We start from the raw sequence: 24690 nt of genomic DNA, 5'->3' as shown, positions 1-24690 counted from the left end.
TATTCTAATTTGTACACTTCGTCGACATAGCTCATGGGATCCAGACGGAGATTCTGACAAGCTGCAATTATATGAGTGCATGGATAACGAAGTGCATCAAACATCCCACAGTTGCAAGTCCTATTTCTCACGTGTACACGATATTACCCGCCAGTAATACCTTGGTGCGGTCTGTCAAACTCCGTCAAACGAAACCATAGGTTGTCTCAATCGTGACACACTGTATGCATGGTGTTCGCCCGCGCCTTCGCCTTATTAATTTCTTGCAATACCTTCCTACACCATACATAGCCTCCCTGCATTTGGCCTGCATAACTCGCTGCTAGCTTTGGAAATAGCACCGCTAAACGAAAATATGTTTCTCGCACAACCGGTGTTATCGGTAAATAGTGCGTATGCTTGTGTGCGCTTGTTCGAAAGGTATGTTACAGAGGTAGTCCGCGCCTTCGTCGTTAACTGAATGCAAAACTGCCAACATCTCATGAAAATGGTCCTTACTTATTTCATACCCTGCCAATATAAGTTCATAGCAAATATTACATACCACTCTTTCATTTATAATAAATTCAAAATGAAAAACGAAATTATATTAATAGAGACTAAATACCCATATTGGTCACTTGTCGTCATTCACTTTTAGATGGATATTGCCTGTAGTCGTTGGAAGCAACGTGCCTTAGGCAATACCGATGGTGTGTGTGCTGACATAGGCTTCTCTGTCACTCAATTGCAGCTAGTATTTCGGTGCCCCGATCCGAAATAACGCAGATATCAAGTTGGGGGCACACATGCCTCCTTAACCTAGATAGAAAAAAATCTCAATCATCAGCTGACTCCCCAGGTGTTATTGCATTGGAAGAATTCTCCCACTGCCATATTGTGTCACTGCAAGCAATAGCCGATGGGTATATCTACCAAACATAAAGGTACCGTTAATTTGTACCAATGGCTTGCAGTATAGAAATGTGTCTCGGTATTGCTTAAAAGTCCAGAACAGACATTTGAACACTTGGCATCCACATAGCAATCGGTTGTTCTAGTACGCATGTTTCGTTTCAAGGGCTGTTATGCAACTTGGGACATATCTCTCTAGAACTTGACACAACTGCCATATTTCATTATATGAAGCGTCCCACCCACTATGCATCTTCTTCAATGCCTTCTGCTTAGCTATCCAAACCTTGCGGTAAGAGGACGTGTACTCCATTTGGCTACGAATATTGGCAATTAAGGCCGGCACTGAAACCCTAGGATCTGCCTTCACCGTGGGCAGTATTAAGCTAGCTAACATAGCAGAATCCATCTTGGAATGATCTTGTAAAATACCTGTCAACGAAGTACGTTAAATAATGCAACATTACATAATAACAGTATTATTCAAAAACCCTAAATATTGTACCTGTAGTACATTTATGTGGACCTTTATACTTTTTTTATCTCCCACAACCCTGTCCTTTTCCTCAATGAGGCATAGATTTTCCATGAACATATACCATCTTGCACTGCACACTTCGCCTCAAACTTATCAGATTTGGATTTAACCACATGGTAGTTAACACCGTTATTGATGCTATGTTATTTCAATACACCAAGAAAACTATCCTTATTGGAATACTCCTTACCAACTTCAAATTCACCCAAATCTAATAATGAACTTGTACGATCACGCATTCTGTGTGGTAGATCTGGAAACTCCAACGCATCATCTGCAGATAGATTGACATTATGCATGTGGGCTAGATGCGAGTATGCCCTGAATCATGGATCTTCTTCTTCATCTCAACATCTTCAGGTTCGGTTGGAATAGGCTATAGTTTAGAAAATAATGTAACTTCTGCACCATCTGGGCCGGGCTGTCTAGGTGGATCCACATCGGACTCATCTTCTAACCCACCATCATTTGCAACGTACGAAGTCCCCTCACTGGTGGACGACGTAGGAAATACATCATCCCTTCTTCTTGGCATTTCATAACATCCCTAATTGGATGTAGATTGCCAACCACAAGAAGTTGATGTCGTTCCGTAGTACATATTTCCAGCATCAAACATCGACCCACCGAGGTTCATGTCCCATCCACTGGCGGAGTGTCGTGCAAGGGTTGTGTATTCTATACCGCTACCAAACACGGGTGGTTCCGTGTTTTGTAACCCACTAATGGAGTGTTGGGAAGGGATCGTGTAATCCTCTCGAACAACAGTCGCAAATGCATCATTTGGCGATGCAAATTGTACATATAACTCAATATATGGTGCTCCACTAGCGAGATGAGTCCGCACCATTGCCTTTAAGCTACAACCACCTTTGATGTCAAACGAGTCATATGTCACCAGATCAATAGAAGTACAAAATCGATACCTAATAGACAAAACTTTCATTGGCATCGTTCTGAATATTTTATGCCTAATTCTTTTACGAAGTTCTGTCAAATGTATATTTTGGTTAAACACCAGTCGCACTGTATTCTCTGATAAAAAAATAACACCGTTCTCGGTGTGACGAACCTCACCATCATAGTAAATAACAACACTAATACATTCACTCATCTTCAATTTCTATCCTTCTTAGCCTCTCTAATTTTTTTTGCTGTAATTTATGCAACCTGAGAAAAAAATTGGCTCATTTATAGCCTTAGGCCAAATAGAAACTACTGTAGTAAAAGAGCTTCTTTCAGTACTTTTGCTGACATTGCATCCTGCTTGAAGCGTTTTTGACACTATTTGCTCAGAAACATATTCTCAAAATTATTTTTTCAGAAACTACTGTAGCAAAAGAGCGTTTACGTGAGAGCTTCTTTTAGTACTTTTGCTAACACTGCATCCTAGTTAAAGCGTTTTTGACACTATTTGCTCAGAAACGTCTTCTCAAAATTATTTTTTCAAAAACTACTGTAGCAAAAGAGCGTCCACATGGGAGATTTTTTAAATTAACAAATAATTTAATTAAGTAACCCTAAACCCCAAACCCTAATTTATTTGATTTTTCTTTAAAAACCCAAAACACTAAATCCTAATCTAATTTTTTTAAAAATTTATAATTAATTTACTCAAGTAACCCCAAACCCTAATTTATTTGATTTTTTCCTTAAAAACCATAAACACTAAACCCCAATCTAATTTTTTAAAATTTATAATTAACCTAAACCCTAAACCCTTATTTATTTAATTTTTTCCTTAAAACCTTAAAATTTAAAAACCTCAAAACCCCAAAACCGTAACCTTAATTGTAGAAAACCCTAACCATAAAAAATGGGAAAAATACTTCCTCAAGGAAGCGCTTTGTCCACGTGGACACAAAGCGCGCCCTCAAGGACGCGTTTTCTGTCCATGTGGACAAAGCGCTTCCTTGAGGAAGCGTTTTCCTGCTTTATCCCCTGACATCACGCTGACATGGAGCGTTTTGGGGGAAATTAGTCCATTCCGGTAATTAATTTAGAACCTGGTTCATTTCGGTAATTTTAAAAATAAAGGGGCTTTTATTAGTAATTTGCCCTAAGTATGGTTTTCTTTTTGTGATTAAAAAAGAATCCCAATTCATCTCCCAATGTTGACCAAAATCTGTCAAAGTTTTGAAGTTTTTCTTTTTTTATTGAAGCAAGTTTGTTTTAGGAATAAGTGTTTTGCCGGTCGAAATTAGTCTGTCCTTTCACTAATCGAAATTAGGTTGCAGAATTTATTTTTTGAGTTATTTTGTAAATTATAGTACAATCAAAATTTTTAATTTTCATCTTTGGCTATTATGAAAATATTAAATTCGAATATTGGTGTGTTTGTATATACTTTTTTTTAAATAAGAATAATAATTAATACATTATTGATGGAGTTTTTAGACTTTACAAGTAAGTTTAAGGGTTGATAATTATCCTATAAAGGTATAGTACACCACCAGTAGAGGTGATCATGGCAGCCCGGCCCGACGGTCCACCCGAAAAATGGGAGGGTTGGGGTAAAAATATAGGCCCAAAATATGGGTTTGGCAAAAAAAGGCCCGTTTAGAAAATGGGTCGGGCCTCAGGTAAAACTTTTTTAGCCCGGGCTCAGCCCAGCCCGACCTGAATTATATATTAAATATATATTTTTTATTTTTAATCAAATATACTTTTGTTTTATTATAAATTTGGTTATTATTTTAGTTCTAATTTTTTTCAATTTTAATATAACCACTTTTTATTATATTTTCAATTTGTGTATTGTTTTAAGAATTGTTTTAGTCTAAATTTTTATTTGTTTTTTGTTTTAATATTTGTTTTAAAATTTTTTATTTAATGAAATAAGCTAAAAAAATTTAATATGGGTCGGGCCGGGTTCGGGCCGGGCTTGTACAAATTTTTAGGCCCATATTTCGGGCCAAGTCAGGCCCAGGCTTAGAAAATGGGCCTAAAATTTTGTCCGAGCTCGGCCCGAACCCGGCCCGGCCCATGATCATCTCTAATCATCAATGTATCAAATACTAACTCTTTAAAATAACTTAGTTGAAATAATAAGTTGCCAAGATGACCTCTATTGTTAAAATTATTTTGTTTAAAATATTAAGAATTGTGTACATGTAACTTAAGTCATGTTAATATTGATCGGTCCAAAAGAAGGTTAATATTTAACAAAATTATATGTACAACTATGATAATAAACATGTCATGATTATTCGATTTTACATGTGAGTAATAAATCAACCTAAAGGAAGAATTATTGTTCGACGTGTTTTTATTGTCAGTGTTTAATTACTACAACAAGATATTACTTACAAGTTAATATTTTTTCCAAAAATGAAATGTTAATGGAGTGTCTAGTATCTTGAAATGAGATTTACCTTTATTTGAATTTATAATTTTGGTTTATATTTGAAGTCTTATGTGAGGTTGTTTTGTTTGATTCAACTACTTTTATATCTAACAACATCATTACATGGATTGATTATATTTTATATGTTAAATGGCACAAACTTCAAGTCAAGGCAAGAGAATCTTATGATAGTTCTCATACTCGTAGATCTCAACATTGCATTAAGGGTTGATTCTCCTCCAGCACTTACAGAGAAGAGTACCTCTAATCAAAAGAAGGAGATGAAAATGTGCGGGAGATCAAATCGCATGTGTATGATGACCTTGAAGAAAGCCATTGCAAAATTAATAGATTATGTTATTCGGAATACCTTTCGGATATAATAGTAAAATTTTGAGCTGATAAAGTTATATGGTGATATGTGATTATAAGGTAAATAGTTTATTTACATGTGGTCCAAGTGGGAGATTGTTGGATAATATCGACATCACATATATATATAATAAGAAACTTTTTATTATTTTCTATCATAAAAGGTTAGCCCAAACTGAAAGGGATATAGTATGCTTAAGACTTATTGAGCTTCATTTATTAAATTATGTGTCAAATATGCATAGATACTCTATGTAACACCCCTCGCCTGACCCAATCATCAGGTTTGAGCTACAAGATGTCACATTTGTTTTCGAAGCAACTACAGTCAAATACGCAATAAATAATCATTTACATAAGCAAACTAAGTGTCAATCACATCTAAAACATGTTACACAATCAATTCCGTGTCTTAATCGAGCTTACGAAAGCTCCTTTGTCAACCCAAACTTGAAATAGGACCAAATTGCAAAGTTTTAAAGTTCAGGGTTGATGTCGTGATGTCATCTCCTCCAAGTCATGACATCGCCAAAATAGTATGTCACATCATGGCGTCAGGCCACTCGACATCGCGGCAGCACTTACTGTCAGTCGACGTTGCGACGAGAAAAGATGCTTTTCAGGACAATGACCCTGTTTATGGTAAAAATGAATCATTTGGTACCTATTTCAAAGTTCCAAATGAATCATTTGGACAAGGACCCTATTTATGGTATAGGCTTGACAACTGATCAACTGCAATTTGTTGTAGCAGATTAACTCCAATCTGGTCTGGACTGTGAGGTCTAGTTAGTTTAGTGGAAGATCAATAGATCCTGCTAGGTTAGTGACTAGTTGGTTGAATAGAACCCGAAATAGGAATTAGTTATAACCACCGAAGCGAGTTACTCTCCCATGCTTAGATTTGATTGAGTGAACATATTAGTTCTCGAATTTTATTCTTTTATGTGATTTTATTTATTTTCTTATAAAATCCAATTCTTTTCCTTTTATGTTTTATCGTACTATAACTTATTTAAATTACTAATTAGATCTATTAACATTTAGGTTATTATTAATTTAGTACTCGCCTTCCTTAGGTACGATCCCCGAATTACTCACATATTTCATTGTAAAAACTATATTCCAACCTGACCCGTATATTTGCGAACATCGCCTCAATTCCATATATTTTGTAGCAATATTCATACTATTGACGTTAGTATGTCGGGAGGCGGTCAAGTTGTTGGTGACGTTGTCGAGGAGGCAATGCTATTGAATTAATTTTAATTTTTGCATGTAATAGAATAATTAGGAACATTTTAAAATATAGATACGATTTTTATTTTCTTTTATTAACTAACATCATTATTTTTCTTTGTGGTTTCAGTGTATGACTTGAAGTAGGGGCACATCTATAAAGCCGCCCATTGATCCAGAAACAATAACTCATAAAAATCATCGACGGCAACAACAGCAACAGGTGCAAAATAACCCACTTGCTGCGGGCAACCCACCATGAGAAAACTCATTGTTCGATGACCTTGACAAAGCTAACATGCAAGATCTACCACCACCACCACAACTATCGTTAAACTGATGGGGGAGAAGAATGAACTTTAAAAGAATATGCGCTACCAAATCTGGATTTGGTACAAGGTAGCATTACAAGGCCAGCTATTACAACAAATAATTTTGAGATCAAGCTGGCCATAATCCAAATGATCCAGAACAATTTGCAGTTTGGAGGAACCATGACGGATGACCCAAACCAACACTTAAAACGATTTTTCCAACTTTGTAATAAATTTAAATCTAACGGGGTCACTAATGATGTTAATTCGTCTTCTGTTGTTCCCCTTCTCCTTAATCAATAACGTTTTTTCTTGGTTAGAATTACAAGCACCAGGATCTATCACAACATGGAACGAACTTGCGAAGAAGTTTCTACACAAGTTCTTTCCTATTAGCAAAATGGTCCAACTCAAGAGAAAGATTGCCACATTTAAACAACTAGAAGGAGAAAGCTTTTAGGAAGCCTGGAAGTGATTTAAGATGTTAATACAAAAATGTTCATAGATGTTTTATAATGGGTTCGATGCACACGCGCGATCAAGACTAGATGGAGCCGTAAGAGGAGCCTCAATGAACCAAACATACGAGGTTGTGTATAATCTTATAGAGAACATGGCGATGAATTACTGCTAGTGGTCGAACGAAAGGTTTTCTTATGAACAAATTCAATCTATAGTAAAATCTATCTAGGAGTATGACAAGTATCAACATATTCTGGACAGACTTAACCGAATAGAGTCCACATCTAGCGCATCTTCAATATTTGGCAGTTATAAACCTTTTCTCTAATATTTTAATAACCCAACTAAGAATGTGAATTACATAGGGAATAGGGATGGAAATCTCTATTCAAATACATTTAATCTCGACTAGAGAGATCACCCAAACTTGAGATGGGGCGAAAATCAGGGAGGAGGTAATAGTTCTAACCCTATTAAAAATACTACTTACCAAACTCTATATTTACAGAAACATCTAGAAAAGACCAACCCAAACGACCATACTATATGTGGTCAACGAATGGATCGAATCGAAGGAGAGATACAGTCAATGAGGATCAAAGTAAAACAGGAACAGTTTGAGTTCACCCAAACACTAAGACGTTGATTAAACTTAAAGACTGAATGAGCCAATTGATGAACATGATGGGAGATGTTAGAAATCAAATTGGCACTGGGATCCCAACTAATACCAAGAATAATTCTCGGAGAGAATGGAAGGAACATGTGAAGGCAATCGTGATCTACTCGGGTAAAGTACTAAATAGTTCAGAGTACCCAACTCAAGAGGAGGATGAAGAGGACGCCAGTGATCTTCAAAAAGAAGTCCTTCGAAATAATGATGCTGAACCTGAACCAGAGAAGGTAATCTACCCAGCAACTGAGCCAATAAATGAGCCGAACAGAGAACCCACACCAACCACGGTACCATTCCCCTCACGGTTAGAGGATAAATGGAAACTGGATGAAGCAGAATTTGTAAGTTTTCTAAGCTTATTCAAATCATTTAATGTTAACTTACTCTTAATTGAATTAATTGAAAAACTTCTTAAATGCACTAAATATTTAAAAGAAATCACGCATCTTACAATGCGATAATTTCTAAACAAATGCCCCCAAAATTGAAAGACCCAAGGAGTTTTACAATTCTTGTAGAGATAAGGGATATTCACTTCAGTAAGACCTTATGTGATCTAGGGTCAAGTATAAATTTGATGCCCTTATCTCTATACAAGAAACTCAGGTTAGGGAACTTAAAAATATGCATATCACATTACAATTAGCCAACAGGTCTTTAGTACAACCTAAGGGATTACTTGAAGATATGTTGGTTAAAGTGCGTAACTTTATCATCTCGGTTGATTTTGTAATTCTAGATTTTAATTTTTTGACAAATAATTTAATTTTTTGACAAAAACCCCTTGTTTTAATGTGTGGGCCATCCAAGCCTAGTTAACCTAGGTATAAATACTAATTTTTCGCTAATAATCAACCTTTAATCCTCCTCCTTGTTTCCCTAGTCGTTCCTCTCCTTCTCTTTCATTTTATTTTTTCCCTTTCCTCCATTGTTGTCGTCGCCTACACCTAGTTTTATAATCTCTTTCTTTTTTTTCTTTTTCTTTTTTCCACAAGATTTGTTAACATATTTTTCACCATATTGCTGTCATTTTTCCTCATTAAAATTAGCCCCAAATCTAAAATCTTGAACTCCAAGATCGATCCTGAGCATTGTTAAGAAAGTACCATTGTCGTTTCTCTCGACTAGCTTAGGAAGGTCTCTTCTCTCTTGAATTTCTTAATTAATCTTGCCTATTAAAAACCTAAATTTCCAGATCTGGAATTTGGGAGATTTTAAATGATTTCAAAGGTATTTTTCTAGAATTTAATGAGATCTTAAACCGTTTTAATATTCATCCCCAATTTTGGCCACCATGGGTGGTGGTGCTTGCGGCTATGTGCAAGAAATGGGGTTTTTTTGTTTCTTGGTTCTTGCATATATTTTTCCAGCATTAATTTGAGCTCTTTAACCTTCCTAATCAGCTTTTAGACCCATTTCAATTACGAAAAAATCTACTTGATCAATTGGCCATTTGGATCCCACAAATCGTGAAGCGTAAATGCTATTAAGGGTAACTAGTTTGTTATTTTGACAAAGTTGTTGGGTAAAATTTATGAATTGATTAAATGAAGAAATTTAATAATTAATTAGTTACTAATTTTCCAGTATATTATTGAATTAGGTGTTGACCCAAATGCCTCAAATCATCCGTAAAGGCAAAGAACGATTGTACGTACTGTTTGCATCGATACAATGTAAGGAATCTAACTAGTTTCGAATCATAAAATAGTCATAATTTTAACAATTGGTTTGAAATCATAAGTGGGTGTTTGGGGGCTGGTTTAATGGTAAATTTATCAAATTTATACTGAATTTTGGTTTAGGTTCGTTTAAGGAATTATTAAGGAAAATTGGAAGATTCGCTAGTGTGCTGTGAGGAAGCGAAAAATAAGGTGTGGGTCCTAAACTCATAAAATTGTTTGAAAATGTTAAATATCATGTTACATTTGATAAATTAGCTTTCTGATTGGATTGGCTTAATAGCCAAATTATATTTTTTTTTGTGAATGGTCGAACCAGGTATGTTTCGAGCCTTAAAAGATTAACATGTTGGCAAAATTGCTAGTTTGATAGTATGAATGTTTTATTAAGTTTGTAATTGCATATTTGAGTTATAAGATATGAGAATGTTTGACTGAATGATATGTGTTGAGATATTAAGCTTATGTATGATTTAAACGTATGAGATATTTGTTATATTGTGTACTGAAAAGGGTGCTATTTATGCACAAAGAAAATTCGCAAAGTATGTGAAATTGAATGATATTGATTGATGCCAACACAATGGTAATTTGAATGATTGGAACACTATTTCCATTTATTGAAGGTATGTGATTTTTGAGGACATGCTAAGCATGTCAAATAAATGTGAAAAGTATTGAGATATGATTATGTATGAGATTGTGTGACGTTTAGATATGCATTGGGTTGGTTTTTTTTGGTTGACAAAGGAGTTCCATAGAGTACCGGTGGCATATTAAGTCCGAATTATTCGTAGTCAATGCACTGCACTTAGAGTACCGAGGGGAATGGCGATTTATCGCATTTTTATTGGCAACTTGTCTGCACTTTTACTGGCAGAATTTTCTACATATTGTTATTGGTGGTTTTAACCACAACGGGCTTAAGCCCATAATGTTTTGGAGTTCGGATGACGGGTTATGGGGAACTCGTGGTGTGTAACGGATGGTATGGGTAGGAACCTTTTTGCATTGCATCACGTGCACAACATATTCGAATGTTGTTGATTTATGCTACTATTGTATTTTGTTGTATTGAATGGTGTCGGAATTAATGATTGTTACTCGAATGAATGATGACTGATGCTTATACACCGTTTGACATCGATATTGATAATAGTTATGTAATGATATGAAGTTCCATTGATGGTTCTGTATTCTTTTCTTAATACTAATATGTTTTACTGTATTTGATGTTTTTCTCTGTTTAAATAATTGTTTGACTCACACTAAGCTTTTCATAAGCTTACCTCCCCAATAGTGTTTAACTTTTTAGGTAAACCTCGAAATTAAGACCGAACTCAGCATTCAAAGAATCACCTTGGACCTCAGATTCTTTTTCTTAATAAGTATTATTAAGTCTTTATTGGTTTTAGTTTATAATTTTTAATTATTTCTAGTCTGTGGCTTGGTAACTTTTCTTTTAGGGATTTTTGCATGCATGAATTACTTAAGCATAATAACTGGATAATGCATGATATCGGGCTTAAGTAAAATTTGATACTATTCCCTAGTTTCCACTACACTGAAAAGGAACTATTTTTGAAAAACAAACCGATAAGGCAACTAATTTTCCAAAATGACTTGAAAAATGGTTTTTTTGGTTGCATTAGTTTAACTTCGAGGTTTTTTTTAAAGAAGAGCGACAAGCAAATGGTTTTTTTCCAAAACAACAATGTCAACAATAAAATGAATCCTAAGCATACATGACCTAATGAATGAATGCTTTTAAGCTAACTCAAAGTACAACTACGATTTTCTCTAAAATGAGTTTTTTTTTTAAGTCTTAAAAAGCAACGTAAGTTAGCTTAGCCATTTCGATGGCTAATGTAGCGTTATCAATCTAGTAAAAATGTCTAGGCCAAGTTTGGGAGGTTACAAACTTTATCGATAAAATGGCAGAAAGATGACCGCTTATTCCGCCCAATCATAGACAGAAGCCCTAGATACTTTTCTGGATTCATAACCAAAAGGACATGGAAAACCTACAATACATCAAATTTGGAAGCAACTGTAGTATTTGAACAAAAAAAACACCATGAATTTATCATAATTCACAATCTGACCAGAGTAGCCATCATATTCACCCACTATAGACCAAATAACAGAAACACCAACTGAAATGGCTTTACCAAACAAAATATTGTCGTCAGCGAATAAAAGATGTCCCTTTAAGCACACCATCATTTTGAGTTGTATTGAGGAGGGAAGAAAGACCCTCACTACAAATAAAAAAGGTATGGCGAGAGCAGGCAACCCTGCTATAACCTTCTCCCTAGTTTAAAAGAAGAAAAACATTTCCCATTGACCGAAAATTGGCCTACTCAAGTAGGACACAAGTAAGACAATCCATAACAATAGCAATCTATCAACTATGAAATCCAAGTATAGAAAGCATACCCTCAAGAAATTTCCATTCAACATAGTCGTAGGCCTTACTCATATCTAATTTGAGTGCAAATCAGCCTACTTGCCCCACCCACCTATTTTTTGCTTGAGCGAGTGTAGGAGCTCATACACAATTAGAACATTAGCCAAAATCAAATAGTCCAAGACAATAGCACTTTGAGCGAGATCAATACATGAATCCATAACCAATTTCATATGGTTTGTCATGGCTTTTGTAACTATCTTATACAAAATATTATAGAGATTGATTGGCCAAAAATGCAAAATAGTATGTAGGTTTTAACCTTAGGATCAACACACAATATTAGTATGTTTAACCACCGCCATAGACATCTGATCAATCAATATGGCTAAGCAACAATGTCAGTCCTAATAACAGACCAATAAGACTGAAAGAACAAAGCAGGAAAGCCGTTAGGCCTATAGGCCATTAAAAATTCCATACTCTTCACTGCACCCCAAATCTAATCAGCAAAAAAGTCCCGAACAAGTGAACAATTTTGGTCATAAAAAACTCAATGAGTACCAGAGGAGAACAGATGTGCAAGGTTGTTTGTAGTGTGACAACAGAAAAGGTCATTGAAAACTGGATTTCCACTTCAATAATAGAATTTACATCTTCATGCCAAATCTTTTTGGATTCTTCAATACCCGATATCCAATTAGCATGTCTCTAGACAGAAGCAAACTTAAGAAATAAAGAAATATTTGAGTTGCCATGTTGTAGCCAATTAAATCGAGCCCATTGTTCCCAATATTTTTCCTTACGATCTACAATGGAACCCAATGCCAACTTAGCATCTAGAATCTCAAACAAAACCTCAATCATGGCCTTTCATAAATACAGAGCTATTAAAGAGTCCTGTAGACAACACCTCTTGATAAATTTGCGTACACGACATGAAGAATTTGTTGGATTTAGTGCACTAAGTGTAGTATATTTATTTTGTATATTTTTATTTTTCGAACAAATTTGTTTAATAATATCCATTAATTACATTAATACCCTTTGTATAATCTCTTCAATATTTTTGTATGGAAAGTAAAATGGAAGCAAATTTTGACTCATTGGTTATCTAATGTTTAACGAATAGTAAGTAGTATCACATGGTTGGATCATAATAAGGAAAGTTAGCTTGTATTAGTAGATGAACCTAAACATATCCTTAGTCTAATCAGAAATGAGCAAACCAATTGAACAACTAATATGTCATCTATCAAGTCCAATTGGGAAAATGTTTTGTCTTGGGCATTAGAGCAGATGACTTCCAAAAGATCGAGACATAGATGTGATTAACTAGATTGATAGTATATCGTACATAACCCAAGTAGAATAGACCCTAAATCCATTTATGGATTTATTCACTTGTGACGTTCACAGTGTGTCATACATTAATATAAGTAAAAGCTTGAGTTTAAATAGATAATTGATAGTATATCGTACATAACCCAAGTAGAATAGACCCTAAATCCATTTATGGATTTATTCACTTGTGACGTTCACAGTGTGTCATACATTAATATAAGTAAAAGCCTGAGTTTAAATAGATAATTAACCAAATGTTGGTGTGCTGGGTATATGACTTCTGCAGTATGTAGCATCATTAACAACAGTGGAATTCATAGTCCAATTAAAGGGTAAATGATATCCTCTCATCAACATTACATAATAGATGAAAAGGTAAGTGTAGCCACGAGTCATCTGTCTTTGTGATGAATGACTTAATTATTATTTGATAGTAATGAACTTTTCATGAAGGAAGATGTAATGGTTACCATGATATAAAATAGAACATTATTGGGAGAAAAAATTTATCCCAAAGAGATTAAGAATGTCCTATAAGGGTAACACACTGATAACAATTTCATTGGACGAGCATTGGTAAAGTAACTTTCGTAATTGTATGTAATTGGGGAGAACTCAGTCACAATACTATAGTGGAATGACTTCCTAACTAAATACATATAATTAATAAGTGAAAATTTTAAACTTAATTATAAATTATTTGAACCCTAATTACATATGTCTAATCGATCAATCCGTTAGTTCATTAAAATCATAAATAAGTTGCATATAGAACCAAATGAACATAAATGGATGAAAATGATGAAGTTTGAGAAATGGGTCACATTCACAAATGAATATGTTTCCTCACTGAGTACAGAAATGACTTGAGAATTAATTTAAGGTTTTTGAATTATTATTTAATTAATTATATAATTGAAGTTTGAAAATGAAATTAAAGTAATTAGTCATTTTGAATCTGTTGAATATAGAAATTAAATATATTTCCTCATAATTTTTTTAACGGTAAAGTTGTCGTGACTTTAATGGAATTAGAACTGTGTTGAGAAAAATATTTAATTAGAAAATTAATTTATCTAATTGAACTAATTAAGTAAATAATATTTATTTTGAGAAATAAAAAACATGTATTGAATTGGATTAAATCATAAAACCCAAGAAACACATATAAATAGACTCAATACAGGAGAGACTAAATTCCTCTCATACAAGATGAGAGGAGCGACAACCCCAATAGTTTAACAAGGGTATTTTCTATTAAATAAATATTATTTTCTATTAAATAAATATTATTTGTGTTTTATTAATTCAACCAAATTCTTTTATTTCTCCCTATAAATAGATAGCACTGGTAAATTTGTTTACAGAAGTTTCATGTTTGAATATTGTTCTAAAAAAATAGTGAGAATTTATTTCCTTCGAATAAATTTTATTTTCTGGAAATTACAATTCTGCCGGTTTCTATTGAGAGAGAGAATTACTTTTCTACTGAAAGCAATAAATTTTTTCTGGTTTTGTGTTTAGTTCGTAATTGTTCGAGCTAACACTCGAGGCAATTCGTGGTACGAGAATAGTGGAGAATATCGTTCAGTTGAAAGTCAAGAACATCTAGGATCTGTCTCGCACAAAGCATGAGTATTTTTCAGGAAAAAAGCTTATTCATGTAAATATCACAAACAAACTTGGTTTTCAAAATTTTATTTTTCGTTATGATAAAAAATTATTTTCTAAATCGAATTTTTCCAACATAATGCATATTATATATACATGCTATTTTGAAGGAAAATATTATTTCAAGTGAGTTTGTACTCGTCACTGTTACTTTTCAAAGTTAAAAAGAGAATGGCGCATGGCTAAAATTGGAAAAGGGTTAATGTATTATTTACCCCCAAAGTTACAATATTATTTTAATATTTAAAGATTTTTTTATATCAATTTAATACTTGAAGTTTCCAAACATGAGGTACATTAAAGTCAATTCAAAATTTTAAAAAAATACAAGGCAATGGAGGAAGAATTGGCTAACTTAAGCATAGCCAATGAAGAAGAAAAACCTATTCGTGATCAAGAAGAAGAAAAGGAAAGAAGGATGAATTTAATTTGTGTTTGGTAGGAAAGATCCTAACAGATAGTGCAATCCACTTCCCATCTATGAGATTTGTCCTTGTTGAATTATGGTACCCAATAGAACGTGTCTCTATAACAGAAATCGAAGACAAAAATGTCCTCTTTCGGTTTTATAATGAGTTGGACCTAAGGAGGGTAATGGAAGGAATGCCATGGCTCTTCAATAAACATTTAATTCTTTTCCACTAATTGGAGAAAGGGGAAGACCCAACTCAAGTATCCTTGAATTATTCGTAACTTTTGGGTACAAATTCACAATTTGCCCATTGGTTCCATGTCAGAAGGAATGGCATAACAACTGGGTAACTTCATCGGAAGGTTCTTAGAATATGATGCAATGATAATAACAAAAGGTGTGAAGAAATATTTGTGAATTAAAGTCTGCTTAGATGTCCGTAGTCCGTTGAAAATAAGAAGTGCATAATATATGGGAAGGATAATTCTACCTATGTGACTTTCCAATACGAAAAGTTATCATTATTTTATTTTTATGTGGAAGATTAGGGCGTGGAGAAAGTTTATATACTTTATGATTGAACATGGAGATACAAAAGATAAACATGGAATGGGATCTTTCTCTACGGGCCCCTCCAAAAAGGAACGTATAGTTTGAGAGTCGATGGTTGCAAGAGGAGCCAAGGAATATGGTCAAAAGTGAGACGAGTCTAAGGAATGTACGGGTAGAGAATTATTGATTGGGAGTCAGAAGTTCAACCAACCAGACTGAGGGGCAAGGAAGTAATTATAAGGCCCAATGGGAAAGAAATTATGGAGAACTACCGAAAAGATGTCAGTGGAGATGGAAGTAGTGATATGATGGAGCGCAATCCATCATAGGAATGGACAAAGAACAAGAGGAGGACCCTATTGGCATAATAGATGGGAAGAAACGACAAAGGAGGAATCAACATTAGGAGACATACACAAAAAGTATGGAAACCAATTTTGACAATAATTTATCGGTGGTCGCTAAAAAGCAGGCCGATTGGTTACAATGAAAATCTTAAGCTGAAATGTCCACGGTTTTAGGCAACCACGGACAGTAAGACGTCTCAAAAATCTTTTAAGACAGTATTTGGTCCAGCTTTTGATTATTATAGAAACAAAATTTAGCTAAAAAAAGATAGAACGAATATGGCAAAAGTGTGGTTGTGGAAACAATATTGATGTAAAAGTGGAGGGATCTAGAGGGGGCCTCTCCTTAGAATGGAAGGAAAATTTAATTATTGATCTGAAAATTCTTTCTAACTCGTATATTAATGTGAAATTCAAAGAAGAAAGCGGAGAGGCCGAATGAAGGTTTAAAGGTTTTTATAGGTCCTCAACAGAGCAACTAATGAGGGAGTCATGGAATAAGCTACAGTGTTTACGCGAGGTTTGTCAACTACCTTGGCTAATCATGGGAGATTTTAATGAAATAATGTACTCTTTTAAGAAAAAAAAAGGGGAGAGGTTGAGAGAAGAAAGAAAAATGGTAGCTTTTAGGGAAGTTTTTGAAGATCGTGAATTAATTGATCTTGGTTTTTCAAGGCAATGGTTTACATGGGAAAGAGGATGAGTAGTGGTAAATAATATACGAGAAAAATTAATAGAGGAGTGGCAAATCCAGAATGGTGAAGTTGTTTCCCTAGTTACTCTTTATGTCACTTAATACACAACTTTTTGGACCATTACCCATTACTTATAGATATGTTGGGGTTTCGTAATGATACAAGAAGAAGAAACTTACCTTCCATTTGAACACCAAATGGGTATTTGAAGAAAAATTTGAGTAACATGTAAAAAGAATCTAGGGCTCAATTAATGAAGAACTTCTAGGGAAACTTTCAATTTTGGGTAATTCCTTAAAAGAATGGGCCTGAACCAATAAAAGCTTGCGTCACAAAATGAGAAAAGAATTAACCCAAAAGCTTGAGGAGTTGAATGATGAAGATCCCGATGAAGAGCGATTAGCAGAGATCACTGAAGCCAAACTAGCTTTAAATATAGAAGGTGATAAAGAAGAATTTTTTTGAGAATAACGAGCAAAGGCAAATTGGCTCAAAATAGGTGATTGTAGCACAGTGTTTTTTCACAACCATGTGTCTTATTGCAAGAAGAGGAACACAGTCAAACAGCTTGAAGATGAGAATAGAAGATAGATTGAGAGGGACAACAAATTGCTAAATTTAGCAACAAGATATTTCATGGATCTTTTTTCCACAAAACATGTGCAAGATTGTGAAAAATTATGGGCAGAAGATCAACCTTGCATTCTTTTCATTCTTGAACATCTTAATGAGGAGCTTTTAACTAACTTTAAAGAAGATAAGTTGTGGGAAGCCCTAAAAACAATGTCTCCTTTAAAAGAGTCAGTTACAGATGGATTCCCTGCTCTCTTTTTTCAAAACTATTGGTATATTATAAGGAAGGACGTAGCTAGATTTTGTTTAGAAATTTTGAACAATTAGAAAGAGCTAAGCATTATTAATAGTACCAACATAGTTTTAATCCCTAAAGTCAATAATCAAAAATTTATGAACCAATTTAGGCCAATCAACCTTTACAATGTAGCATATAAAATAATCTCGAAAGCTATCGTCAATAGGTTTAGAAAGGCTATTAGTTACTGCATTGAGACTTTTTTCCCAGGCAGACAAATTATTGATAACGTATTAGTGGCATACAAATTGTTGCATTCCTTTAAGAAGAAACGATATGGGATTGGAAATTTTTCCCTAAAACTAGGCATGAAAAAGGCATACGATAGGGTAGAGTGGACTTTCGTTGAAAATATGATGAGGAAGCCTAGTTTCCGCGATAAGTGGGTTTCTTTAATCATGCGTTACATTAAAAGTGTCTCATATTCTGTTGTGTTTAATGGAGGGAAAACGATTGGATTAAACCCTTCTAGAGGAATAACGCATTGAGACCTCTTAAGCCCATATGTTTTCATCCTTTGCATGGAGGGGTTATCAAGACTCCTAAATAACGCACGAAGTGAAGGAAGAATATTAGAAGAAAGAATTGGGAGAGGTGGTTTATCAATAACCCATTTCTTTTTCGCTAATGATAGCATCTTAGTTGGAAAAACAACAGTGGAGGGAGCATTAGCCATAAGGTCAGTGGTCAATGAATACGAAAAGATATCAAGTCAGATGGTGAATTTCAAGTAGTCACTAATTTATTTCAGTAACAATGTTAATGATAACGTATTAGTGGCATACAAATTGTTGCATTCCTTTAAGAAGAAACGATATGGGATTGGAAATTTTTCCCTAAAACTAGACACGAGAAAAGCATACGATAGGGTAGAGTGGACTTTCGTTGAAAATATGATGAGGAAGCCTAGTTTCCACGATAAGTGGGTTTCTTTAATCATGTGTTGCATTAAAAGTGTCTCATATTCTATTGTGTTTAATGGAGGGAAAGCGATTGGATTAAACCCTTCTAGAGGAATAAGGCAATGAGACCCCTTAAGCCCATATGTTTTCATCCTTTGCGTTGAGGGGTTATCAAGACTCCTAAATAACGCATGAAGTGAAGGAAGAATATTAAAAGCAAGAATTGGAAGATGTGGTTTATCCATAACCCACTTCTTTTTCTCTAATGATAGCATCTTAGTTGGAAAAGCAACAGTGGAGGGACATTAGCCATAAGGTCAGTGGTCAATGAATACGAAAAGATATCAAGTCAGATGATGAATTTCAAGAAGTCACTAATTTATTTCAGTAACAATGTTAATGATACGGTCAAAAGGCAGATAGGAAGTGATTTGTGGGTTTGAATAGCTAACAACCCAAAAAAAATACCTTGAACTTCCAACGACGGTGGGAAGCAGGAAGAGAAACACCTTCGTTAAAATTAAAGAAAAATTCTTGGCGAAAGTAAAAAATTGGAGTATTCATAATTTATCCGTTGGAGTAAAAAAGGTGTTTATCAAATCTCTTTTGCAAGCCATTCCACTCTATGCTATGCAAGTTTAAAGATTACCAGTTTTATTATGTCGAGAGTTAGAGATCATTATGTGCAAATTCTTGTGGTGAAATTTAAAAACAAATAAGGGTATTCATTGGTGTAGTTGGGCGTCATTATGCGTCCCTAAGGCGCAAGAAGGGATTGGTTTTAAAGATTTATCAAGTTTTAATAAAGCCTTGTTGGAAAAACAAGGGTGGAAGCTAATCACCAACCCCACAAGTTTACTCACGCAAGTAATGAAGTCTAAATACTACCCAATAAGTGATTTTCTTAATGTCGAATTAAGTGTTTACCCTTCATTTACCTGGAGGAGTATATAGGGCACTCGAAGTGTTCTGGAATCGGGCATGGGTTGGAAAACTGGAGATGGAAAGCCAATTAATATATGGAATGATGCTTGGCTCCCTGGAGAAGAAAAGTTATAGTTTCAAAATATAGATTATAGGTGCACTTTAGTTGCAGATCTAATTGACCATGAATCTAATACCTGGAGGGAAGAAACCTTGAGGAGGCTTTTCCCTGAAGAACAAGGTAACATAATTTAGTTAACATGAATCTAATGGACTCTTTGCAACCAGATATCAGAATTTGGCAGGGGGATAGATCAGGGAAGTATATGGTAAAAAGCGGTTACAAATGATGTGTTACAGAAAAACTAAACCTGCTGGGGAATGAAATTAAAATATTTTTGGAAATTACTAGAAATTATTATACAAAGATATGGAGCTTAAAAGTCCCCGGCAAGGTACGGATTAATATATAGAGAATCACAAACAACTTATTGCCTACATTAAGTAATTTAAAAGCTTGCAGACTAAGGTATGATGCCTTGTGCCCACTATACAGAGAAGATGATGAATTAGTTAGCCATTTATTTAGAGATTGCAACCTTGCAAAATAGGCCTCCAATAATTGGTAGTAACAGTGGCACCAACACATGTCAATCAAACATGGAAATAATGGTTAGCTAAGACTTTCAATATCAACAATGCATACAAATTTACATGTCTGGCAGTTTCACTATGGGAAATATGGTATAACATAAACAAATACTATCACGAAGGTATTCGACAAAGTTCATGCGAGATTATGGCTTTTACTAAAGCATAAATTACAGAACTGGCCATGCTGGAGGAAGCAACAACATGCAAATTCAATATGGAGACAACTGTAACACCCCTAACCCGAATTTGTTATTGGAATAGGGTTACGGAGCATTACTAGAATTTACAGATCAAATAAATAGATATTTCATATCATATAGCATCCATATTAGGATCCAATCGAAATCAAATATAATGTCCCTTATGTGTGCCCTCGAGGCCTAAAATACACATTAGAAACAAGTCGGGACTAAATCAGGTACTCAAAGAATTTTTCTAAAAACATTAAAATTTTTCAAAGGTGCAAGGGACAGATGCTCGTATGGCTAGGCCGTGTGTCTCATACGGTTAAGAGACACACTCGTATCTCAGGCCGTGTTAGCATTCGAAATAGGGGCACACGGCCATTTCCCAGCCCGTGTCCAAACTTATGAGCTCTCTGACTTGGGTCACACGCCCGTGTGCTAGGCCGTGTGAGCATTCTGTTTTGTGCAAATTTAAGTTACAGGAGATACACGGTCATGTCACCTGGCCATATGTCACACACGGCTGAGACACACTTCTATGTTTCTGCCCATGTGAACAAAAAATAGGTCATTTTCCTAGCCATTTCTCACTCAATTTGTCATCAACCTAAATCAACATTTTTGGACATCAACAAGCCATAACAAGGCATTCAAATCAAGCCAAAATCAATACTTAAACATGTAATACTATCACATACCAACAATATGCCCTTAGGCTCTTTAAATGACAACATAACTCATATCAATCAAATAACCAATTTCACCTACATGACCAAATAGATATATGCATAATTTACCAAATATACCTATTCAACCTAACCATTTCAATCAATCACACATCAAACATGATAAGGTCACTTACATACACATCAAATTTATCCATCATAACCATTCAAATGGCTAGTTCCAACAAAACATTTATATGCCATCATTGGTCAAATTAACCTATAAATGCCATTATAACCAAAATTTATTTACTAATTATATCGAAAAGACCGATGGATAGTGTGAAGTTAATCCAATCAGCTTCCAACCAAAATAAGCTTCTGAATTACTATAAAACATGGAAAATAACACAGTGTAAGCATTTAAGCTTAGTAAGTTCATATAACAAGGAAATTAACTTACCATTTAATCACATTTAAGGTAAGCATGTTAATATAACCAAACCGATTTGGCCAAAAGCCTAAACACATATCCTCGACATGTTAGCCATGTAACACTTTCCATAACCAATAAACATGGATGTATATAATCACTAGGTAAGATTCACAAACATGTATCATCCATCTCATATTTCAATATATCATGTAATGTCATTTCCATGTAATTCAAGTATATACTCGTAATTGTTCATTTTGAACTCATATTGTTTCATATCAGAACTTTGCCCGTTGAACCATTTAAAATATCGTTGGATACACGGGTAGTACACACGAAGTGTACAAATCTATAATCCGTCAATTCATGTACTTGTATGCTTATATAAGCATATAAACGGGAAACTCTTTCGAGCCATATAACGAGAAGCTTATGTGAGCTAAATAATGGGAAGCCCGAGCTGTATATCGAGAAGCTCTTGCGAGCCAAATATCGAGAAGCTCATGAGAGCCAAGCATCAGGAAGCTTAAGAGAGTTGTGGTGTATTCGCAACACATGCAGGATTACAACCATATCGGGAACCCTAATGACATGTCATTTGTATCCTTCAAATTTCTAAGGTTCAAATGGGACTTGATAATTATCAGATATGTGATCATTATTACACATGGAAGTTTGTACAAATCACATACAACAATATTTAATTTACAATATTTAAATATACAATTTAGTTACACGAACTTACCTCGATAAGTTTCGTAGATACGAAGGCTACTAATCCTATATTTTTTCTTTGCCTCGATCTAACTCCGTATTAGGTCTATCCGGATCTATATGAATGAATTTAACTCGATTTAATATGATTCATATTCAATTTAATCCAACACACATCTTTGGAAAAATATTATTTTGCCCCTATATTTTAATTAATTATAATTTAGTCCCTAGGATCCAAAAATGAAATTCATACAATTTAATCATTATTCAAGCCTAGTCGATTTTCATACATATCAATAGCAGCCTATGTATTTCACAAAATTCAGAATTTTTTATAAATTTTTCATATTTTCAACTTAGCCCCTATTTGACAATTTCATCAAAGTTCTCCTTACAAAAGTTGTTTATCTAACAACAACCTTTCATTTTCTATCATAAAACTTCAAAATTCAACTATACTCATCCATGGAAAAACCCTATCACTTTAAAATTTTTGCAAATTAATCCCTGAGATACCTAGATTAAGCTATTACGATCTCAGAAACATAAAAATAATTAAAAACGGGACAATAATACTTACCCAAATAAGCAAAATAAGCTTGCTAAAACTCAAGCTTCCATGGCTAGGGTTTCCATGTTTTTTTTTTATGAAAGATGATGATAATAGATGATAATAATTATTATTTAATTTATTTATCATCATTATTTTATTTAACTTTCCAAAATTAACCTTACTAATTTATTAAATTTCCAATTATGAATAATCATTCTTATCTACTAACTACTCTAAATGGTCTATTTTACATATAAGGACCTCTAATTTAAAATTCTATAGCTATTTAATACCTTTAGCTACTAGAATTCAACTTTTGCACTTTATGCAATTTATTCCTTTGTATCAAGTTAGGAATGTAAACGGTAAAATTTCTTAATGAAATTTTTATACGATATTTCTATCATACTGTAGACCAAAAAATAATATTAGAATAAATTATCTTTCGATCTCTACTATTTTGATTTCACTGAAAACGAGCTGTTAAAAAAACCCAGTGGGCACACCCGATAGAAAGTCATGTAAAGTTGAATTTTGATACCGCGTTTAACCAACAGAGCAACAAAGCAATTTCAGGAATAACTATCAGGAATCATATGGGGTTAGTTATGGGTTTAAGTACTTACTAGATAAACAATATCTGTAACCCGACAACCGCTGAAGCTTATGCATGCCTCTAAGGAGTGGTTTTTGTAGGAGAAATAGTATTTGACAAAGTTATCATCGAAGGAGATTCAAGGATCATCATGAAAAAGCTACAAAATCCAGAATATGACAGATCAGTAATCAAGGTTTTATAAATGATATACAAGAAAAAGTAAGAAACTTAAGGGATTTTGCGTTTCGTTACGTACCATAGGAAGCTAACGAGGCGGCGCATGCAGTGGCTACTTGGGGGAAAAGAAGCATCTGTCCGGCTTACTGGGTAGGAAAAACACCGTTGGAGGTTGAGCCCATAGTTTTAAGAGAACAAGGGGGATGTGTTTAGAAGGAGTAATATCGATGGTGTGGTGAACTGAGTCTGGAGAAAGGTAAGGTGTGATCGAAGCTCCGAGGAACTCAAAAATGGTGGGATCTAGGGAAAAATTATGAAGATTGAAAGTTTATGGTTACCAGGTCCATCGACGAGGAAACATTCGGTAACACAGTGACAGAATAGAAGGGTAAAGGAAAGTTAGGATTATGGTTTAGGATTATGGTTTTTTCAATTTTTATTTTTTAGTATTATATAGAAACGTTTTACTTTCTCATTGCAAAAGTTAGGGGTCTAGTTTCAGGTTTTAGGAAATGCAAAACCAATGCACCACCTAAGTTTGCAATTATAAGACGATAGATGGCAATGGTAGGTGGATTAGGGTTTTCTTTTTAGGATTTTATATTTTTTACTTGGCTTTCCTTATATTAATAAAGTGGCCAAATTTATTTCAAAAAAAAAGGAAGCAAAAACTTTAAAAAATCTAAAAAAAATTTAGGAAATCATAAAAATATATATATAATTTCCAAAAAATTTTAAAAAATAAAATAAAAATATCCAAAAATAAAAAAAGCATAAAAATATAGAAATTTTCTAGAAATTAAAAATATACTTTTCTTTTTTAAAAACACATAAAATACAAAAAAGTGAAAATTAAAAAAAGAGCAAAGAGTTTAGAAAATCTCAAAAAAGTTTAAAAATCAGAAAAATATAGAAAATTTCCAAAAATTTAAAACTATACATTACTTTTTTAAAATACTTAAAATACAAAAAAATGAAAATTCAAAAAACTGCAAAAATTTCAAATATATATAGAAAAATAAACAAAAAAAAAATTAGATATTGTTATAAAATT

The 24690-nt window shown here is 34.0% G+C and overlaps 1 protein-coding gene and 1 non-coding gene across 2 annotated transcripts in view; both read right to left on the bottom strand.

Annotated features, from left to right (window-relative positions):
- LOC107937285 (caffeic acid 3-O-methyltransferase) overlaps window positions 1-24137 on the bottom strand; it is a 44989-nt gene extending 20852 nt beyond the window's left edge. The window contains exons 1-4 of the mRNA XM_016870152.2: window positions 23716-24137; window positions 23488-23616; window positions 19849-19880; window positions 19666-19766 (exon numbers count right to left, since the gene is read on the bottom strand). Of these exons, the coding sequence (XP_016725641.2) occupies window positions 19666-19710 (45 nt within the window). The 5' untranslated portion in view covers window positions 19711-19766; window positions 19849-19880; window positions 23488-23616; window positions 23716-24137. The remainder of the gene's footprint in view (window positions 1-19665; window positions 19767-19848; window positions 19881-23487; window positions 23617-23715) is intronic.
- On the bottom strand, window positions 7110-7211 carry LOC121226005 (small nucleolar RNA R71). The gene has a single exon (XR_005923905.1). It is a non-coding gene; the product is annotated as a small nucleolar RNA R71 (small nucleolar RNA).
- Window positions 24138-24690: the final 553 nt, after the last annotated feature.

Source organism: Gossypium hirsutum, chromosome D13 (assembly GCF_007990345.1).
Source record: "Gossypium hirsutum isolate 1008001.06 chromosome D13, Gossypium_hirsutum_v2.1, whole genome shotgun sequence".
Classification (NCBI taxonomy): Eukaryota; Viridiplantae; Streptophyta; class Magnoliopsida; order Malvales; family Malvaceae; genus Gossypium; species Gossypium hirsutum.
Note: the sequence above shows the minus strand (reverse complement) of the source record. Positions and strands in the feature narration are given on the sequence as shown.